This window comes from Theobroma cacao, chromosome 5, assembly GCF_000208745.1.
Source record: "Theobroma cacao cultivar B97-61/B2 chromosome 5, Criollo_cocoa_genome_V2, whole genome shotgun sequence".
NCBI classification, from domain to species: domain Eukaryota; kingdom Viridiplantae; phylum Streptophyta; class Magnoliopsida; order Malvales; family Malvaceae; genus Theobroma; species Theobroma cacao.
In genome coordinates this window covers 36634677-36656102 of record NC_030854.1, presented here as the reverse complement: position 1 = coordinate 36656102, position 21426 = coordinate 36634677, and the positions used below count along the sequence as shown (strand labels likewise).

At 35.1% G+C, this 21426-nt stretch overlaps 2 protein-coding genes and 1 pseudogene across 3 annotated transcripts; all 3 read left to right on the top strand.

Annotated features, from left to right (window-relative positions):
* LOC18600161 (uncharacterized protein At2g34160) lies at positions 1896–3811 on the top strand. Its single transcript, XM_007030471.2, has 5 exons — positions 1896–2139; positions 2735–2783; positions 3067–3129; positions 3219–3283; positions 3395–3811. Exons 1-5 carry the CDS (start codon positions 2032–2034, stop codon positions 3485–3487), a joined length of 378 nt encoding a protein of 125 aa, XP_007030533.2. The 5' UTR covers positions 1896–2031; the 3' UTR covers positions 3488–3811.
* Positions 6105–11982, top strand: LOC18600160 (flowering locus K homology domain). 2 transcript variants are annotated; one of them, XM_018121885.1, is made up of 7 exons: positions 6105–6265; positions 6796–7252; positions 9018–9270; positions 9657–9802; positions 9892–10170; positions 10673–10867; positions 11580–11982. In XM_018121885.1, the coding sequence occupies exons 2-7, from the start codon at positions 6806–6808 to the stop codon at positions 11754–11756; spliced, it is 1497 nt and encodes a 498-aa protein (XP_017977374.1). In that variant the 5' UTR covers positions 6105–6265; positions 6796–6805; the 3' UTR covers positions 11757–11982. The 2 variants fall into 2 exon arrangements, with proteins under 2 accessions (XP_017977374.1, XP_007030532.2); XM_007030470.2 differs by having other exon boundaries at positions 6106–6265; positions 9654–9802.
* On the top strand, positions 14100–20585 carry LOC18600158 (annotated as a pseudogene).

Below are 21426 nucleotides of genomic sequence, written 5' to 3'. Positions count from 1 at the left end.
TTGAAATCAGAGTATTTTGCCTGCAGTAATCATTGCAAACGTTGGGAAAGTTCAGTTGAGTGCTCAAGTTCCAAACATTAATTATGATCTGTTGGTTTGAACACATGATATCTACAGTGGTCAATCACCATATTATACCTCAGTTAGTTGATCCAAAAACCAGGTGAATATCATGAAAGATAGACTTAGATTAATACTCTTTAGTTTTGCAATGATTAGTAACCAATCTCTTATCTCTTTCTAGCAGTTACAAACTTGGGATGCTATTTTGAAGGTTTTGGGATTTGAATTATAAGATAGGTAGACTGTTTTGAATTGTATAATTTAGAAAGGTCAAAATCTTAATCATTTATCTCGATAATACATTATTAATATTTTAAAAACATTTAAGATATATCTTAATTTGGATTTTACTTTCATTTGCACATGTGTGTATGCGTACATGTTGAAATTGTTAATTACAAGTTTTTTGATATTGAAATATGAGAGAAATAACATTATTTCATTTATACAGCTTTGAGAGTTAAGTCCTAAGACAGATGAGTGAAAAAGATGAGAGATAATTATCTTCGGTTGTATAATTTAGAATCTTTATACTCAACTTCAATAATACGTTTTTTCTTAAATCTAACATATATTTTAATTTAGGTTTTACCCTTATTTTCACATTTTTGTATATATACGCACAGGTGTATATTTCAAATTTTAACTATTAGTTGTAATATTGAAATACGAAGAGAGAAATACCATTGTTTCATTTATAAATCCCCAAATCTTGAACTTGAATTGAAAAGTTCAAGTGCTTTCCATTGAAATGTTAATTTGCAAACCTTAGAAGGGGAGTGGAACAAGGGAGGGGGTTTCACCACCTTTTGAGTATCAACCAAATGGATATATATATATAAGAGAGAATGACCTTCAAATGCTTTGGGTGGGGATCAAAAGAGAGAAGAATTGAACTTTGTAGTAAACATACATACATCAATGGGGGGGGCGGGGGGGGGGGGGGAGTCCTAAATACTAAAAAAAAAAAAAAAAAAGCTTGTTTTAAGACATCACGTTTTGTCCCCAACATGTTTTTTATGTTCCTAGAAGAACCTTTTTTCCTTCTTCTTTTTCCATGGTTGGCTCATGGGAAAATGACTATTCAACAAGATACGGTTGTCCCCATACTTCTTTGTTTTCTCTTTTGGCTTCATGCCATCAAACCATAGATTATACTCTTAAGCAAATGACACTTCCATATCACCGACATTATTTTGTATGCATTTGTGATCTTCTCTGATTCACTTAAAAGAGAAAGCCAATTTCAAGTTGAATTTGCTCACTTCCCTTCAGACTTTGTCAGTGGACCTCAAATTGATTTTGTAATAAATAGAAGCCTATGATTGAGACTCTGCACATATTTTTTTTTATTTATGAGTTAGAGATTTCATATTTTTATTTGATATCAGAGTTACAGTATTCGAGCCGAATTTTTATAAACACATTTGGAAGGATAACACACGAACATTATAGTCGGTTGTCAGAGACGAGTTCGACTGTTTTTCATTATTTTTCGATACATTTTTAATCATATATATATATATATATATATAAATGTGATTGAAATTCGTATTGTCGTTACATGACCCCTCTAGTAAAAGCCCATTTGCTGTAAGTGGCCCTTAAAGCAATCCCAAGTGTATGGGCTTGAAGCCCATTTTCTAGAACTCGAGATTAGAAGATTTAACGGTTTTCCATTGAACAAAGACCCCGTATTTTTCTCTTACTTCGTCTACTACCAATAAGGTCTCACCACGCGTCCACTTCTCATTGGTTCATTTGCTCCCATATATGGCCCACCAATTCCATAACGGTATTTTCTCTTCCAACTTTCCCGCTAGACAAAAACATAAAGGAAACGGGAGAAAATGAGAGACAGTGAAATGAAAAATTGCAAAAACTCCAAAAAGAGAAAAGAAAAGCAAAGAATTTGAGAAGCATTATACAAATAAAAGGAAGAACGAAACAAGAGAAAGACAGTCAGAAATGGCTGTGGAGACAGTGGCTGCAGCAGAAGGAGACGCGCAGAAGAAGAACAGGATTCAAGTGTCTAACACCAAAAAGCCTTTGTTTTTCTACGTTAATCTTGCCAAAGTATGGGTTTTTCGATCTGGGTTTTTGTTTTTATTTGATTTGTTTCATGCAAAATGATGTTTTGGAGGTGATCTTGGAATTTTTTTATCCGGTCTTTTTTAATGTGTCATTTGATCTACTTAGCTGTTCATGTTCACACTGAACTGCTGTTACTATGTTTTTTTTTTAATTTTATTCTGAAATTCTCAATAAGTTAGAGGCTAATAATGATAATTTTATCTTATTGAATTTTTTTTAATTTATTTTTAATAGCATTAAGTTTTTATCCTGTTAAATGTTTGCAATACATCTGTGGTTATAGATCTAATGTAACTGCAAAGAATGTGATTTAACTTGATGCACATTTAAAGCTTCTTTTCCATTTATTTTTTCAAGCAATTAAATGTGGAGTTTTTATGTTATTAGCACTTTCTCATTACTGTGGGACTAAATCATGTTTGTAAGGTGATTCCAGGACAAATCTTATCCTTTCTAGATCACATAATGTTTCCCCAGAAGTCACAAATAAATTCTCTTAATCTGCAAATTTTCGGGTCTATGTACGAGGGCATTCATACTATGCTACATGTTTTTGTTTTGTTTTCTTTTGATGCAGAGATACATTCAGCAGCATAATGAGGTTGAGCTTTCTGCCTTGGGCATGGGTACATCTCTTTGAAGCTGTCTTTCATATTTTTGTTGCTGTAAACTGTGAATCCTATTATCTCAGTCTTTCAATTACCTTTCTGATAGCAAATAATTGTCTTTTGAAAAGCAACCTAAAATGATGAGGATAAGGAGCATTTTTTTTTTTTTTAAGTTTTGGTACTTTTGACTTGTTTGGATGCTTCACTGGCCATCTGGTAGTTCACCTCTTCATGTTTATTGGCTTTGAAATTATTCATTCTCATGATGCTGCCTGAAATTTGTCTCAAACTTTTACTGCAGCTATAACTACTGTTGTCACAATTGCTGAGATTTTGAAGAATAATGGACTGGCTATTGAGAAAAGTAAGAATCTCTATCACTTAAACCTAAAATCTTTTTCATCCTTGATGAACATGGTTGATTTGATACTGATTGTTTATGGAACAAAGCAGAAGTTATGACATCTACAGTTGGCATGAAGGATGAGAATAAAGGGCGTGTTGTGCAAAAGGCCAAGGTTTAGATTCTTATCATATATATATTTGCTGCTGGATTTGGTCACCGAATATACATTCCTTCTGATCTCTATTTTTGTCTTGTTTCTATTTTTCCTTGCCTACTTTTTTAGATTGAAATTGTGTTGGGGAAGTCTGAAAAGTTCGACTTGCTGATGAATGCTGCCAATGGGCCACCAGAGGGTACTTCCAAAGATGAGGAATGACAATAGAGTGAAGCAAAATTGATGTTTATTGTTGTAGTTCTACATTCACATTCTTTCTTAGTAGTACTTACTAGCAGGAGAATAGGTAGGTATTCATTGAACATGAATCCCTTGTGGAGTAGTTAATACATAATAGACTAGAGAGACAGCTTCATAGAATGATTTCTACTCTATAAGGGAGTGTCTGTTTTTGAATTTGTATTTTTCTTTGTCAATGCACATAAAGATTGACTATTCAATTAGGAAGAAACTGTAGTAATCACTTTTTCTGCAATTTGTATGCTTGACTCGCTGAAGCCTAGTTCTTACTGTTGACTGTTTGATAAAAATAAAGTGATATTAACTGTAATGTATACATTTTTTATTCTGTCCTACATCAGTAATCAGGATTGAATGTGGAGTATCCCTTTAGTTTCAAGCTTTGAAAGCTTTCACTATATTTGAGTCTCAATACTGTGTTCTGTCACTGTCACATTTGGAAAGTGGAATTCCAAAGCCCGAGAGGCTCTTCCTCAACATGATTCTAACAAAGTCAACTGATGTTCTTGTTTCTGTTGTTGCCATGAATGATTTTAATTGGATTAATGCTACCTAGTTGTTTAAAATGGATTAAAGCTTACATATATCTAAAGATATGCTTTAAATACAGTATAGTATATGGAGCATAAATAAAAAGAACTCAAGTCTTGATCGATATTTGATTTATAGAAGTCCTTTTTCTTTCCTTATTTTGTTTGAGTTCTAGTGGAAGCAAGAATATTATATTAACATTCTCAGGAAGTAGAATGCCCTGTTTGCTTTGTTCTTTCCAGTGATCTTCAACTTGTCACTTAAACTGTGAAGTAAAGTTTCTTTGAATCTATGTACACTACTATATGCTTGAATCATAATGTTAGACTTTTCAACTTATCTTTAATATTATCATGTCCAGGTATGATGAGTATTCAGATGCTAAGTGAAACAGCTGTGTGATATTTACAATTATGCATATATAGTATTGTCTTACATTATTGCTCAAGAAATTCAATTAAAACCAGTCAAGCAATTTCATGATACCTGGAAAATGCTAGGAGCCAAAAACTTGATATGGCTTGTGAAACCAAGCCTGGATTTTATCCACAATTTTTCTTATATGGTTGTAACAACGAATTTGGTTAGGTGAATCTGGTATTCAGGATTACATGGTATGAAAATAATGGATAAATTAGAAATGATGTGGAAAGGCGCTGTAAGTTTCTGCAGTCAAATTCATCTGTCATTTTATTTCCTAATGCATAAAATTAGCAAATATGGTGGTGTTAGGTTTAAGAGAGCGTTTCCTAGTCGATAAATTTTTATCAGTCTCTCCTCATTACAATTCCAAAAGGCACTTTACCTTGTTGAGGCTTCAAAAGGGTACTGATTGGATTTAGTCTTCGGAGTTGCCTGGTCGCCATTAGCAACCTACTTGAGGTTCTGATAAGAATTTTCCTTTCTGTCAGTCTATCTATCCAGAGTACTCTAATCAATGGATATTGAGGAGTTCATTAGGTGTGCCTGCATCATAATTTCAACTTACCTTAAGCTATTTTTAATCATGCTATGTCTCGTAGTCTTTACCATCAAACAAACAAAAATCATGTTTTTTTTTTGAACAGAACAAACAAAAATCATGTCGTTTCGTGTTTCGTCCCTTTCTTCCCTTCTTAGATAATGTCCTTTGCTTATTTCAGTCATATTGAATTAGTAGTATATCATGTTTCCTCTCAATTTCTGGATCTAAAGTTATTAGGACAAAAAGATTTGCACTGCTTGCATTGAATGCTATTGAGATGGTTCTATCTTTCTCTTTGAGACTGTCTTTAATGGAATATATTTCATTGAATGGTGTCTACAGTTAGTCATGGTAATCAGTTCTCTTTCCCTGTATTGAGTTTTTGTTTACAGGAGAAAAGTTTTTACTGTGTGATTATTCTAGATATTGTCAAGCCCCTTGATTTCTACCATATTATTTGCACCTATACTGCAGTAATGATTCAGAGCATGTAACAGGATGAGGAATCTGTGATGCAGCCTTCTTTGTCTAATAAAGAGCACATGTTTGGGGGCAGAAAAGCAGTATTCATGATTTAATACACACTGAACTTAGCAGTTCTGATTAGATTCTTCTGTCTTAAATGATCTCTTGGGTAATATGCATTCCAAATCTGTTCCAAACTAGTATCCTAATGAGTTATGGACAAAAATCTTGTGCAAATACATTAACTGAACCCTGCAGGGATCCCCAAATCTGTTCTGCTCCTGCCATTGTAAAAGTTGATTGTCTGATGTATGCTGCATGTGTCATTTAACTTCATGGCAATGGATCCAATGCACATTCTATCTCCATACTGGAACTGGAAGATCCCTTTGTCTTTGTTCATTTTGGTTATGCAAGTTCAACTAAAGCCCAAAGAATAGAAAAACAGAGGTCCTCAGAATTTATGGCCCAAGAAGAGAAGGCCTAGGCCATGGATAAGAGACTACAGCCCAAATATAGGGTTGTTTTTTTGTCATTTTGATTTTACCTAGGGTCATAAACGCAAATTCAACTTTATTTAAGGGCTCCAAACGTAAATGAACCCCTCAAATCCCCCTACATCAAGATAATTTCACAAGTTTTCTGGTCTCGTTTCTCTCTTCCAAAAACCCCTCAGAACCTACCCAGATTTTGTTTCTTCTCTCTCTCGTTCTCTCTTGTTTTCACGAGTCGAACCCAATCCATCTTCCTCGTCGTATATTATTCTCTTTCCATCTCAGGTTAGTCTCCAAAATAAATCCATTTCTTTGCTTTAAGGGTTTTTATGTTGTAGTTCATATTCTTTACACGCTTTTAATTTTCTTTCCGATTTGGGTTTTTTCTAGGCTTACTCATTAATGGGTTCTCTCTGTTTTGTTTTAATATGCAATTCTTTTTTGGATTTGAATTACTCTCTGGGTAAAGTTAGGGTTTTTTTTGTGAGCTTACTCAATACTTTTGTTAAAGTTTTCCCATTATTGGGTTCTTTTTATTTGTAGTTATATGCATTTTTCTGGGGTTGAATTACTAGTTGTTGCTGGGTTAAGTTAAGATTTTTTCTATTTCTTTTGTTTTGTTTTGTTTTTGTTTGTCTGGTAGAATCAATATTGTTGGGTTATCAATTGTTTGCTTGAGTTTTGGGGTATGGGAGGTTGGCATAAATATTTGCTATTATCGACTTTTATTTGAAAGAAACAGTCTGATTGGCACTAATATTTGCATTGTACTATTTTTCATTTGTTCATTTTTTTTTAATTTTCCTTTTCTGCAGTAAAACGCTTATGGCTGAAGTTGATCAAAGCTTTGTTGAGCATGAAGAGGAACAGGTACAAGAACCTGAAAACTCGGAGGAGAATTTGAACTTGGAGCAGAATTTGAGCTTGGAGCAGAGCTTGAACTTGGAGCCAAACTTGAACTTGGAGCCGAACTTGAACTTGGAGCCTGACTTGAACTTGGAGGAAAATGCGGAAGAGAACTTGGAGGAGCAGAATTTGCAACAGGAATCACCACATCAACCAAAACAAGAACATGAAGATGAGGCAGTGGCTGGAGGTGTTGAAAAGAAGTGGCCTGGATGGCCTGGAGAGAGTGTGTTTCGGATGTTGGTGCCTGCACAAAAGGTTGGTAGTATAATAGGACGTAAAGGGGAGTTCATAAAAAAAATAGTTGAGGAGACAAGAGCTCGTATCAAGATACTTGATGGTCCTCCAGGGACAACAGAGAGAGCTGTAAGTTTCTCCCTTCTCATCCCAGCTTATTTTATACTTAGTTTCGATTCTGGGAATAGGCTTTTACAGTAGAACCTGTTCTACTTGTTGCTTACTGTCTGTACTACAATATGCATTATCTTCTATTTTGTAGAATGATTCTGCAGCAGAAAGTGGCTATCTTTAACTGCTAACTTAAGCAGACGCTCATTGCAGGAGATTTATGTACCTGCTTTTCTGTTCTGCATATCTTATGATTCTTGTTGGACTTGCTGTTCTCTTTTTATTTGTTGTTATTTGTTTGACGTTCCATGTGCATTTATTTGCTATTTGTTTCTATAGTGAAGCCATGTAGTTGTACGATTATGTGGAAATAATTTTCACTATCGTAAATACTAAAGCTTGCTCTTTGATTTTAGCTAGATCTCTCCTAGTTTTAGGACTGCTTACTATATGACATATTGGTTCATTTAATTTACCATAAGACATGAAAATAATAAAAAGCAGGAAATATCAAATATACATCTCCAAGGCAAAGTTAAGCTTTAAAATATTCCTTTCTAATCTAAATAAAGAAGGTATATAAGAAAACATTGAAGAAATAGGAGGAAGAATTGAAGTTCTAAATTAATGGATATAAGATTCAAAGTGCTTCACATTGCAGTAAATTGAATAAATATAATTCTTTGTTACATAATAATTGATCATCACCTCTTAAAGTTTCGACACATTGGCAGTCAATTACATGCCCCAGGCATGATATTATTTTAAAGATTAATTGAGGAAGACTATAACGAAGGTCATAAGAAGCAATACATAAAATATAAATACAGTTCCCATTATTGCAATAACAAAAATGAGTCTGTGCAGGTTCCGTTCGCAAATTTTAAGGCAAGGAGTCAATCATCAATAAGACTCCAATTTTGAGGAACCAAAGTCCCAGATTGCAGGGATCAGCATTGAGCATTTCAAAGTGCTGAAAGTTTGATCTGAATTAACAGACACATCTTGTACGAACAACCGTACCAAGAAGCCCTGCTTCCTCTCTGGTAACTTCAAAACCTGGATGATTGGTGTCTTGCCGCAGTTAACGAATCTTAGGGGAACCTGTGGAAACAGCTCTAAGATCCCTGGAAATCAAGCTAAAATTAAACTCTTATTTGTGAACATCATACATATGCCTACAATAATTATGGTCTAAGTTTACCCAAATTCAAGTAAAAATTGTCTCAATAACACGGATATTATATGCATGTATGATATATTTCCTAATAAAATTCAAAGTCACATGGCTTTGGGCTTACAATTCTGTTCTTGGCAACATTGTCCTGTGATCCAAATAACTTGTAAAACATAGCAGGTGACAACAAGTTGGTTAATAAGTCTGTGCTCTTATCGCAGATTTAGTGCATGCACAGATACTTGTACATTATATTGGGAAACAATAACTCTAATAAGATAAAGTTATAGTCCTGCTGAAATAAAATAGTTCTAGTATAAATCTATATTATTGTTGAACAAAATCAAGTGATTTCCTTTAAACAAAGTATTTTAATATTATGTTATAGATATATTGAATCTGATCCAATATGGCATTATTTTCACCTTTTCGATACAGTATGCTTCATATTTATTCCCCCTTTTCCATCCGTATTTGCTGGTGGGTTGTAATAGAATTTGGGTTTGTATTAGTTTCGTATTTCTCTTCCCAACTTATTGGGCATATGGACTATAATTTGTAACACTCTAGACTTTGTGCTGATGATGCTCTTTGTCTTGTGAATAGGTAATGGTATCTGCGAAGGAGGAGCCTGATTCTTCTCTTCCACCTGCTATGGATGGGCTTTTGAGGGTCCATAAACGGATTGTTGATGGTTTGGACGGTGATTCATCTCATGCACCTACAGCTGTAGGAACCAAGGTTTCAACAAGGCTGCTAGTCCCAGCCTCTCAAGCTGGAAGTTTGATTGGAAAACAAGGCACAACTGTCAAATCCATTCAAGAATCTTCTGGTTGTGTTGTTAGAGTTCTTGGAGCAGGTTTCTTATCAGGATTTTGTTTCTCACATTTTTTACATATTTTTTATCTGCACAACCTATTTTTAAGTGTTTAACTTAGTAGGGTTTAGTATTGTACCCTGTGTGTAAATCTGTGTGCACTTGTTTCATGAACTTGAGGGTGAATTATATTGAATATGACTGTCTTGATTTTTACCCAAATTCAAGAATATGGTTGTTTTAGTTCCAATGCTGATAATTTGAAGCTGTTTAGGTTTGGCATACTTTGATAATTTTAAACTACCATTTTGTCCAAAGGATTTCATTTGTAAATTTTTGTGCTTTTAATAGTTCTGATTGGCTGCTTTATCATGATATGTTGACATTTCTTTTCTCTTTCTCCTTGTTAAATAAAATGTCTGCAGAAGACCTTCCAGTCTTTGCTCTTCAAGATGATAGGGTTGTTGAAGTTGTAGGAGAAGCAGCTGGCGTGCACAAAGCAGTGGAGCTAATTGCGTCTCATCTTAGGAAGTTTCTAGTGGACCGCAGTATAATTCCATTATTTGAAATGCATGTGAGGCTTCTATTTTTTGTTGATAAAGGGATTACGTGTGCCTCTGTTAGTGTGTAGAGTGATGAAATTTTGCTACGTGTTTGTGCCAGATGCAAATGTCTAATCCTCAGATGGATCACATGCCACCTCATCAATCCTGGGGTCCACCCCAAGGTGTTCCTCCAAATGCTAGTGGAGGTGCTGGTTTTGGACACAATCCTCAGTACATGCCACCTCCCCGGCAACTGGACAATTACTACGCTCCTGCTGACATGCCACCTCCTATCGAGAAACAGCCACATCAGGGTATCTCTGCCTATGGAAGAGAAGCCCCAATGGGTGCCCATGCATCATCAAATCCCCAGAGTGCGCCATCAATGATCACACAGGTAATCCCATACTTGTACTTACCTGGTGGTCCCTCCATTTTTTCCCCTATTTTTCTGTGTCGCCTGAGAAGAAGATACTTTGGAGTTTGATTCTCAGCTACTGTTATGTGTTTCCTTGTTCTTGGTTTGGGTTGTTTAATTCTTTTGGGGAGAGCTTACCAAATTGTAATACTGGAGTTCTGTGTAGAGTAAGTTGTCCTGCCTTGGCCTGAAAGGTGGTGGAAGGGGATGTTTTTGCAAACCTCTGATGCTCTTGCATCGTACAGATGTATGTAGGCATCGTCATGCATTGATCCACCTATTTGTTTTATTTTTGTCTTTTGTTGGTCAAGTTTTGGTTTTGAGTTCAGAGACTGTTGGACTGAGCCTAATTTAAATTTTAGGCTCCTGACAGCAAGGTCTTTCTAGTCCTGTAAAGTTGAAATTAATGAGTGGTCTTGGCCTGCTTCAACAAACCAGATCCTAGTATGCTAACAAACTTTTCTGTGTTTCTTCTTTGCAGGTCACGCAGCAAATGCAAATTCCGCTATCTTATGCTGATGCTGTTATTGGGACAGCTGGTGCAAGTATTAGCTATATTCGACGTGCTAGTGGGGCAACTGTCACCATACAGGAAACTAGGGGTGTTCCTGGTGAAATGACAGTTGAAATAAGTGGAACTGCTTCTCAAGTTCAAACCGCTCAGCAACTGATACAGGCAATGTTCTTTGCCCTGGCTTTTGAACTTTTTTGATATTTCTATTTCTGTTTGCTAGATATTGGAAACAGTTTCCATGTGTTTTTTAATGGCTTATGATTCTGGTTTCCTTGTAGTGCGAATTTCACCTGCCAGGAGGCTTGGTCAGTGTCTCTGTCGTTTTAATTTACACAGCTGCTAATAGTTACCATGGGTCCTAATTATAATGTCTTTTCATGTCCAAGCTAGAAAGCAAGCATTTACTCACACAGATGTTAAACTATACTACTTCTGATGGTTTTGCTCAGTTGCAGTAGGATAAAGGAAATCTTGTATCATTCTGATGCATGATTATAGAGGGATGCATAAGATGAAGAGTTTTCACTAAGATGATTTTGAAAGTAATGCTTGGGAGTAAAAATGAGAGTGTCCTTGTAATGATGATTTTAAAGCTCATTTTCCATATAGCTTGCTAACATAATTCTATAGTAGAGCTAGTATTAAGCACGCTAGTGTTTTGGCTAAATCCCCTTGAAATTTTGTTTGGTTTCCATGAGCTTCTATCTCTCCCTGCATGGGATGGTCTTGTATTGTTAGAATATGCTCCCTTTGGCTACCATTGATATGCACTTTATTGACTAGAAAACTATAGCCATTGCCTACTGTTATCAATCGTTTCTTCTACTCTCTTCCTATTGGGATAAATATTGATATTCCTCATATTGTGTTGCAGAATTTTATGGCTGAAGCTGCAGCACCAGCTCAGGGGCAAACAGGTGGGGCTACTGACCAAGCTTATAATCCTTATGCGGCTCATAGTTCTGTATATGCATCACCACCATCCAATCCAGGACATGCGGGCCATACTGGAGGCTATGGCTCTGTTTATGGTTCAAATTATGGGTACTAAGTAGGATTGTTTGAGTTTGATGTCATCTTTGGGATAAAAAAACTATAGAAAATTTAGATGGTGAAACTGAATTGGTTTAAATTGTGGACTGCTGTAGTGTTGTACTCTGCTTAATTTCATGAGGTTAGAACAAACTAAACATTTTAGTTTTTTGTCTTGTGCATTAGGCTAACCGTAGGGTTGAGCCAGTACAATAGTTTTGAAAATTTTTTAAACCTTTATCTCCCTCTTTCCTTGTCTGTGACGTTCAACTTCAGATCTTTTTTTTGGGAAAGCATAGTCACTCTGTAACTGCAGTTCTTCTTATAGATACTTAAAACTTTGTTGCGGCCCTGGGTTGCTTAGGAACATGGGTGTTAACCGCTGGCCAGTTTTGGGGTAGCTTTTCCTTAAAAAGGTTTATCCACTTTTGTCCTTAAATCTCTTCGTACCCCAAATTTCCCTATATAAATGCCTATAGTCCGCCTTTGCTTTGAAGGTTGAGGCTCCAACTTTGGTCCCATGAAGAAAAGGAGCACTGCTGAAGGAAGGGAATCTCTCTTATAAAGAACATATCCATCAAACAAAAGAAACAGTTTTTCTTCCTTGCTATTTTAACCCTCAGCTCTTATTTATTTTTTTTGAAAAGCTTTTCCCTCAGCTCTTATATTGCTATAATTCACCAGATTGAATGCTACCCTGAATAATTGAGTTATAATACCCTGAATAATCGTTTATTTTCTCTGTGAAGAGAGCAAGAAGAAATTGATAATTAAAATTCAATCTCAATCACTTTGAGTGCACTCAAAGTCTCAAATTAATAGCAAATTGAGACAATATATATAGAATTTACATGATTCAACTGAATGTTTATTCGCGGAACAAATGATATAGAAATTTATTTATGATTAAGCAACTAAAGTTTGATGTTCATAAACAATTTAAATTGATCTAAATTCTTTAAAAAAAAAAGAATGACCGAATCATTCGTGATCATGCGTTGACAGTAATGCTCATATGACATATTTATATATACATATATATATTGCTTGAACAAGTTTATTTTATTAAAAAAAATAACTTACAAAGCTTTACAGCTCAAAATGATGATGAACTAGAAAGACAAGCATAAGTCTTCAGAAAGCTCAAATGACATATTGATCTTTCATTTGCGAAACCAATTTCAGCTAAAGCACAGTGATCGATCCACCCCCACATGTTTCCCATACGCCTAAGTACAAAACTTGCATAACCAGCTGTTATTTAACAAAAGCAATGCTAAGTCAAATTCCACTCCTATTGTTAGCCAAGATGTATCTTAATTTAAGATCCATGGACTCTTGCTACCATTCTTCTTCTTATAACAAAATTTTCGCTGATTATTGTTCAATTCAGATCAGATTCTTTGTGCGTTAAGGGCTTCATATAGAATCTGCCAATGAAGAACAGCCAGCTAGCTTATTGGCCAAATAGAAAGTTAATTAGGACAGATAGTGACTGTTGATCAAATATTTATAAGTTATAGGCCATGGACTAACTAGCATCTGCAAGCATTCCAACGCCATGTGCAGATCATCTTGCACCACTTAAGAGATAAAGGTAATGATTCTTTTAACCGTCTTGTCTACCTCGCTAAACTAAGAACCTTTCCTTTTTTTGTTTTTGTCTTTCGTCTGACTTTGGAAGTTATGCTAATTAAAATGATTGTTTGTCTATTAGTGTGGATTTGAGGTAGTTCTTGCTTATATTAGATAAAGATTTATGAAAGACGGCTATTTCATGTTAAAGCAGTAAGAACTCGAAGCTTTAAGTAAGAGATTCGAGTTTGAATTCGTCATAAAAAAAATGGATAGAATGAGAAAGAATTTTTTTTAATTATGTAATTTAATTTTGTTTTCAGTTACGTAATTTAAAATTAAATGTACTGATAAAAAAATTATTTCGTAAAATATACTCAAATGTCCCATCACTCAAATTAGAGTCCTTGTGATTCTTCGAAAAGATTTTTGTATCACATAAAGGTCTCCATTTTTGCCTTTGGTTTTGTCTAAAAAGATTAGAAGCGAATGCATGGGAACAATTTGAAGAGGTTTGGATCGACCTCTTACCTTCCATCGTCTTTTTCCTTTCTTTGTTTGATTCAACAGTATTTTCTTGGTACGAATACAAGATAGTTGCTTGAAAACCATCCAATTTGCTTTGACGCTGTCCTCCTCTCGCATAGAGCAGTGGGCACAATAAAAATTTGTGGTTGTTTTTTTTTGTTTTCATTACATTCTCTTCAACATCTTCTTCTTAAAGGTTCATCAGGTTCAATTATTTCTAATAGTGCCTGTTTCCCATTGCAAAAGGCGGTGATTGTTGATGGAATCACATCAGTGGAAGGTAGAATATGGATAGGTACTGTTGTTCATGGTGATGATAAGTAGAACTTCATTTAGTGTTTTTTTGTTCTTGAAAAGCAGAATTTCATTTAATTAATTCTATCTGTGATTGCATGTATCGATTAAATATTGATTCTTGCTTACTAGACTCACTCTCTAAGTTGAGAATTCATGGTAATAACTTATTTTAAAAATTGCCTTCATGTCTTGATATATCAACTTTGTTTTACTTGCTATATCTCGCAATCTTTCTTTTGCAAAATCTTGTGGAACATAAACACTATCTAAAGATGGATACTCGCACTAGCAATGACGAAGTACCCTACAAAGAGGAAAAGATGAGCAAAGGCCTGAAGAGATCCTTGCTTGTGTTGAATTGCACACTGTTAGCCTTGGGAAATGTTGGTGGCCCCCTTATAACGAGGCTCTACTTCTTGAAAGGTGGTAAGGGAGTTTGGATATCAAGCTGTTTAGAAGCCGCTGGCTGGCCATTTATGATGTTGCCTCTCACATTTTCATACTTGTATCGTCGAAGAAAGGTGGGCCCTGGGACCGGGCTTTTCTTCATTAAACCTCCTTTGTTTCTGGCTAGTGCTGTATAGGCCTTCTTCCTGGGGTGGATGACTTTTTTATGCTCTAACAAGATTTAATAATTTGAATAATTTTTTATTGTATTAATTTTTTAAATCACAATCAAAAAGTATATAAAGCTATACAAGTTTATCTGACATTCTTTCAAAGAGTCCTAAAGATAAGAAAAAACTGTTACAAGACAAATCCTTAGGAGATAAAATAGTTATCAAATTGTTGAGGCTATTGTAACAAGAGCAAGAGAGATTTGTGAAGAAATTAAATTTGTTGGCAAGGCAGAGTACATTGGCTAAGTATTTGATCTTTCCACAATTTTCAAATTTCCTGCTGATAGGATTTTATTTGATAGACATTCTCTAACATCCCCCGCAAGACGGTGCTCCCATTGGAGATGCCAATCTTGGATCGTAGCTGACGAAAAATGATGGATGATAAGGGCTTTGTAAGAGCATCAACAAGTTGATTTTTTGATGAGACGTGGGACACAAAAAAGGACCCATGAGCCACATGATCACGAACAAAATGGTAGTCAATGGAAATATGTTTCATGCGAGAGTGAAACACAGAATCAATAGAGAGATATGATGCTCCTATGTTATCATAGAAAATTTGTGGAGATGATAAACACTTAACATGCAACTCACGAAGTAAGTTTTGAATCCAAAGAACCTCAGCAGTACAAGAGGCAAGAGCCCGATGTTCCGCTTTTGTTGACGAATGAGCAACAGACTTTTGCTTCTTAGAACACTAAGAAATTGCATTACCACCCAAATAAACAATGTGCACAGATGTGGATGTGCGATCATCACGATTGCTCGCCCAGTCTGCATCTGTGAAGGCACTAACACAAAGTTGGTGGTGGTGTTGAAGAAAGAGACCATGATAAATTGTATATTTTAAGTAGCGCAGGATCCGCTTAGCTGCAAACCAATGAGTCTTGGTAGGGGAATGCATGAACTGAGCCAGCTTGTTGATTGCATAAGAAACATCAGGTCAGGTGAGCATTAAGTATTGGAGAGTGCCAATTACCTAGCGAAACTTAGTTGCTTTTACAGGTGGAGAGCCATCATGAAGCTGAAGGGATTGACTAGAGGACATAGGCATGGTACATTCCTTGGCTCTGACCACGTTTGTGCATTCTAGTATGTCACGGATGTACTTGTGTTGAGTAAGAAGAAGACTAGACTTAGTCGAAAGTACCTCAATACCAAGGAAATAATGAAAGTCACCAAGATCTTTGACAGAAATCCGAGTGGCCAACGCTTGCAGGAAACATTGAAGAAATTTGTTGTCATTGCCGGTGATAATTAAATCATTTACATAGACCAAAAAGTAGAGTGTAATGGCATTGTTATGATAGATGAAGAGTGAGGCATCACTTCGTGAGTTAACAAAACCATACGATAGTGAAAGGCCTTTTAACTTAGTGTACCAAGCTTGTGGTGCTTGTTTAAGTCTGTAAATTGCCTTTCGTAATTTACAAACGAAAGCTAGATTATTTTGATTAACAAAACCCGGTGGTTGCTGCATATAAACTTTTTCAAAAAATGTAACATGTAGAAAAACATTATTAACATCCAATTGACGGAGTGGCCAATTATTGGATAATGCAAGAGCAAGTATAAGTCGAATTGTGTTGGCTTAACAACCGGATTGAAAGAGTCATGAAAATCAATACCAAGGCGTTGGTGAAAGCCTTTGGCAACAAGACGTGCTTTGTACCTAGAGATTGAACAATAAGGATTTCGTTTGATTAAAAAAACCCATTTGCATCCAATGACATTATGAGAGGACGAAGGAGGAGTGAGTTCCCATGTTCCATTTCGAAGAAGTGCTGTAATTTCATCAGACATGGCTTGCCTCCATTCAACCTATTTAATTGCCTGTGTGACACATGTGGGTTCAATAGAATCAAGAAGAGGATGTTTAGTAGATGTTTGATAAAGACGTTTGGGTTTGAAAATGTTAATTTTAGAGCAAGTAATCATGGTGTGAGATGGAGGTTTTGGAATTGAAGAAGTTGAGATTGTTGAAAAAGGAGGTATTAGAGGTGCGATAGAAGGATTTGAATGAGTAACATCTGTTGCAGAAGAATTAGAGAAAGGAAGTGAAGAAGAGATATTAGTTAAAGGAAAAGAATTAGTAACGGAGTTACCTAACCCAACAGAAGAAGATGGCAATGAAGCTGTGAATGGCTACGATAGAGAATGCAACGGAGCTATTGTGGTTGTTGTTGCTGATGTTTGAGACATAGTGGTGGGCAGAGACAGTTTTTGTAATGGAAATACATTGACAGGAGGATACCAAGCATGTGCATAGATATTATAGGAATTAGTGGCAAAAGTTTTAGACAAAGGAAATTCAGTTTCTATAAATCGAACATGACAAGAAATGTGTATCTTGTTTGTTATGATATCCAAACAAAGGTATGCACTTTGATTAAGTGAATAGCCAAGAAAAAGACACGGAGAAGACTTGGGTTTGAGTTTATTGGAATTATATGGTTTCAACTAGGGAAAGCACAAGCACCCAAAAACACTTAATTTGTTGTAATTTGGTGTTCTGTGAAATAATTTTTTATAAAGAGAAGAAAAATTAATGATAGGAGTAAGAAGTCGATTGATTAGGTAGATAGTTGTTTGAAAGGCATAGGACCAATATTTAGAAGTAGTTTAGCTTGATGAAGAAGAGTTAAGCCAATGTCCACTAAGTGTTTATAACTTCTTTCAACAGTACTATTATGTTGAGGTGTGTGAAGTGGTGTTTTTAGGTGTTGAATACCCATTGTGCATAAGAAATCTTTTAAAGCAGTATATTCTCCACCACCATCCGAGTAAACAGAGATAATGGAACGTTTAAAAAATTTCTCAACCACAGCCTTATATTGACAAAAGATAGCAAACACATTAGACTTTAGGCATAAGGGATATAACCAAACATACTTTGTAAAGTGATCAACAAAGATGACATAGTAGTAGAATCTATCAATAGATTGAATAGGAGAAGGTCCCCAGACATCAGTGTAGACTAAATCAAGGGGCCCATTACTTTCTAAGGTTGATTCACCAAAAGGAAGACGTTGTCTTTTATTACATAAATAAAAGTCACATAAAAGATTTAAGGGCAGAATTGTTGGAAGTGAAACTAAACTAGAATGAACAAGAGATTTAATTGTTTTTAAAGATGGATGTCTAAGACGCCTATGCCAAATCATTGGAGATGTTGAAGGATTGGTGCCAGTGGAAAGAGCCACGACCAAATTTTTAATTGCACCTTATATAGTCGGCCACTCATAGAGATCATGTCGATTCCTACCGTGGAGTAGAGGAGTCCCCGTACAAAGATCCTTGATAAGAAAATAAGATGGAAAAAATTCAATGGAGGTTTGATCAGTTCGACAAAATTTAGCAACAGATATTAAGTTTTGTTTAATAGATGGGACACACAAAACATTAGATAAATTAAAAGAGGAAGGAAAATAAACTGAGCCTGTGTGAGTTATTTTTAAACCTGAACCATCACCAATTTGAATGTCATCTGGGCCCTCATAAGGTTGATGAAGAGAAAGATTAGACATATTCGAGGTAACATGATGAGATGCACCAAAATCGACTATCCATTGATTAGAAGCTAAGGAAGAAGCGGTGACATGATTGGTAGAATGACGCTGTGATCTAAGCTGATAAAATAGTTTAAAACGTCTTTTGGCATCATGACCGCACTTACTGCAAAATTGACAAACAATTGAACTTGAATTGGAATTATAAAAGTTGGTGGGTTTATATTGTTTATTTACAAAAACAGGATTGGGAAGTAAACCTGGTGCAGAGGAAGGAGATAAAGACTTAAGATGATGGTAGGAGGAAAAAGACTTTTTGGCTAGATTTGCAGTTGGTGGAGTAGGATCAAGATATTGTTTTTCATTGTGAAGAAGGAAAGTTTCATGATCAATGATTTTATCAAACAATTCTTCGAATGGAACAATAGTATCTCGAGTCCTCATGGCAGTGATAAGTTCCTTGTAGGCAGGACCAAAACCACGAGTGGTGTAGACAAGAAGATCAGCATCACTTGGCGGATCACCAAGAACAGTTCGTCTGCAATTTGTTTAATGAAAATAAGAAAGTCAGTCACAGAAAGAGATCCACAAGTAATTGTAGTAAGTTTGTCCTTGAGATGAATAATATGAGTAGTAAATCTCTTGGAATAGAGACGGAAAAGATGAGTTTAGGCCTCTTAGTTGGTTTCGACAGAGGAAACAAGTGGAATGACCCCTTCACTTAGAGATGCAAAGATTGCATAAAGAAGCAGCTGATCTTGACGATACCATGGAAGATAATCTGGATTTGAAACTGTTTTACCATTTTGAACCACTATTGCAAAAGGATAGAGAAAGGTGTTATCAAGATACCCAAGAAAATCCAAGCCGAACAAAAGAGCATTAAGCTGAGCCTTCCATGAAAAATAATTAAGTGACATGAGTTTGAGAGGCAGCTGAGCAGCAGTATTAATTGTTATTAAATTTTTGGTGGGATTGGAAGAATTAGTAGCAATTGATGAGTTATCAATAGACGAATCAGAAGCCATTTTAAAGTATGAGTCGAAAAAAGAAAAGAAAAAAGCTCGTTAGAGATATGGCTCTGATACCATAACAAGATTGAATAATCTGAATAATTTTTTGTTGTATTAATTTTTTAATTCACAATAAAAAAATATATAAAGCTGTACAGGTTTATTTGACATTTTTTCAAAGAGTCCTAAAGATAAGAAAAAACTGTTACTAGATAAAACCTTAGGAGATAAAATAGTTATCAAATTGTTGAGGTTGTTGTAACAAAAGCAAGAGAGATTTGTGGAGAAATTAAATCTGTTGGCAAGGCAGAGTACATTGGATAAGTATTTCATCTTTCCACAATTTTCGAATTTCCTGCTGATAGGATTTTATCTGTTAGACATTCTCTAACATGCTCATGGTGTTGCTCGCCTCCCTGTCTTTACCTCAGCTATGATAATTTCAACCTAATTGGCCTTTACTGTTGCATTTGTCTTTCTACTGGTCAAACATAAGTTCATATCTTTTACCTTTAACTCAGTTTTTTTATTTATTATCGGAGCAGTGGTTCTTGCACTTTATACAAGCTCAGATCGCCCATCAAATGAATCCAACCGACAATATTACTTGGGATTTTTTATGACACTTGTAGCTTCAGCACTCTATGGATTTGTGTTGCCGACTATTGAGTTGACATACAAGAAAGCAAAGCAGACTATTACTTACTTTTTGGTGATGGAGATGCAAATGGTTATTTCATTTTCAGCTACTATTTTTTGCACCATTGGGATGCATTTTCACAAAGAATTTGAGGTCATATCTCCTTCCTTCTATTAAATAGTCCACCACACTCCCCTGTATTTGCACCATTCAAAGTGGTATTGTATCATATTCCTATCAGAAATAGGGGAATCTACTAAACTCCCCTTAACAACTCTTATTATGTTTGATTTCACGGATGCTAGTTTCTAATAATCTCTTGCTCATTGTAGGCAATTCCAAGAGAGGCAAGTAAATTTGAGCTAGGGCAATCAACATACTATCTGGTAATCCTGTTGAGTGCAATCTTATGGGCTTATGGAAGTTCTTCTTCGTGGGAGCTGTTGGAGTAATTTTCTTTGGTTCCTTATGTTGTCTGGCATAATAATTGCAGCTCTACTTCCGATGACAGAATCTTTAGCTGTATTGTTTTTCCATGAAAAGTTCCAGGTTGAAAAAGCTATATTCGTTGTTTTATCTCTTTGGGGATCTCTGTCTTACTTCCATGGTGAGCTCCAAGAAAACAAGAAGAAAAACCAAGCTGTGGAAACAGAAATGGCCTAGTATGTACTTCATTGCATTCAAATGAAAGTAATTGTCACCTAAAGCACAGCAATAGATCCACCCAATTTACACATGTTTCCCACAGGCCTAAGCACAAAACTTGCATAACCAGCTGTTATTTAACATAAGCAATGCTAAAAGTCAGATTCCACTCCTAGTAGATTTGTGTGTTAAAAGTTGTTAACCAAGATATATCTTAATTTAAGAACCATGGGCTCTTGCTATCATTCTTCTTCTTACAATAACAATTTTTCTGCTGATTATTGTTCAATTCAGATAAGATTCATATAGAATTTTCCAATGAAGAACAACCACCTAGCATATTGGCCCAAATAGAAAGTTAATTAGGATAGATAGTGACTGTTGATCAAATATTTATAAGTTATATGCCATAGACTAAAAGCATGTTTGACCTAATTTTTTTTAACTTAAAAGTTATTATAAAGCTTTTATGAAAAATAATAGCTTTTAAAATTAAATTAAAATTGTTTGGTAAATTTACTTTTTATAAGCTCTTCATTATAGATAAGTTGTTTGGCAAAACAAGTTATATAAACTCTAACTTTAGTTAAAATTACCATAAAGGGTATTTAATAAATAACTTCTTATTAATCACAAATTTTTTTGTTAAAAAAAAAATTAACTTTATTTTTTATTTATTTAAAATAAATTTTTACATAACATAATGTTTACAATTAATAATAAATTATAAAAAAGAGTTCAACAAATAATTTATAAGTAACACATAATTCATAAATAATTTTTTTATGAATAATAATAAATAAATAAAATCAAGAGAAAAATTGAATCAAATAAAAAAAATGAGAGATGAAAGAAAGCA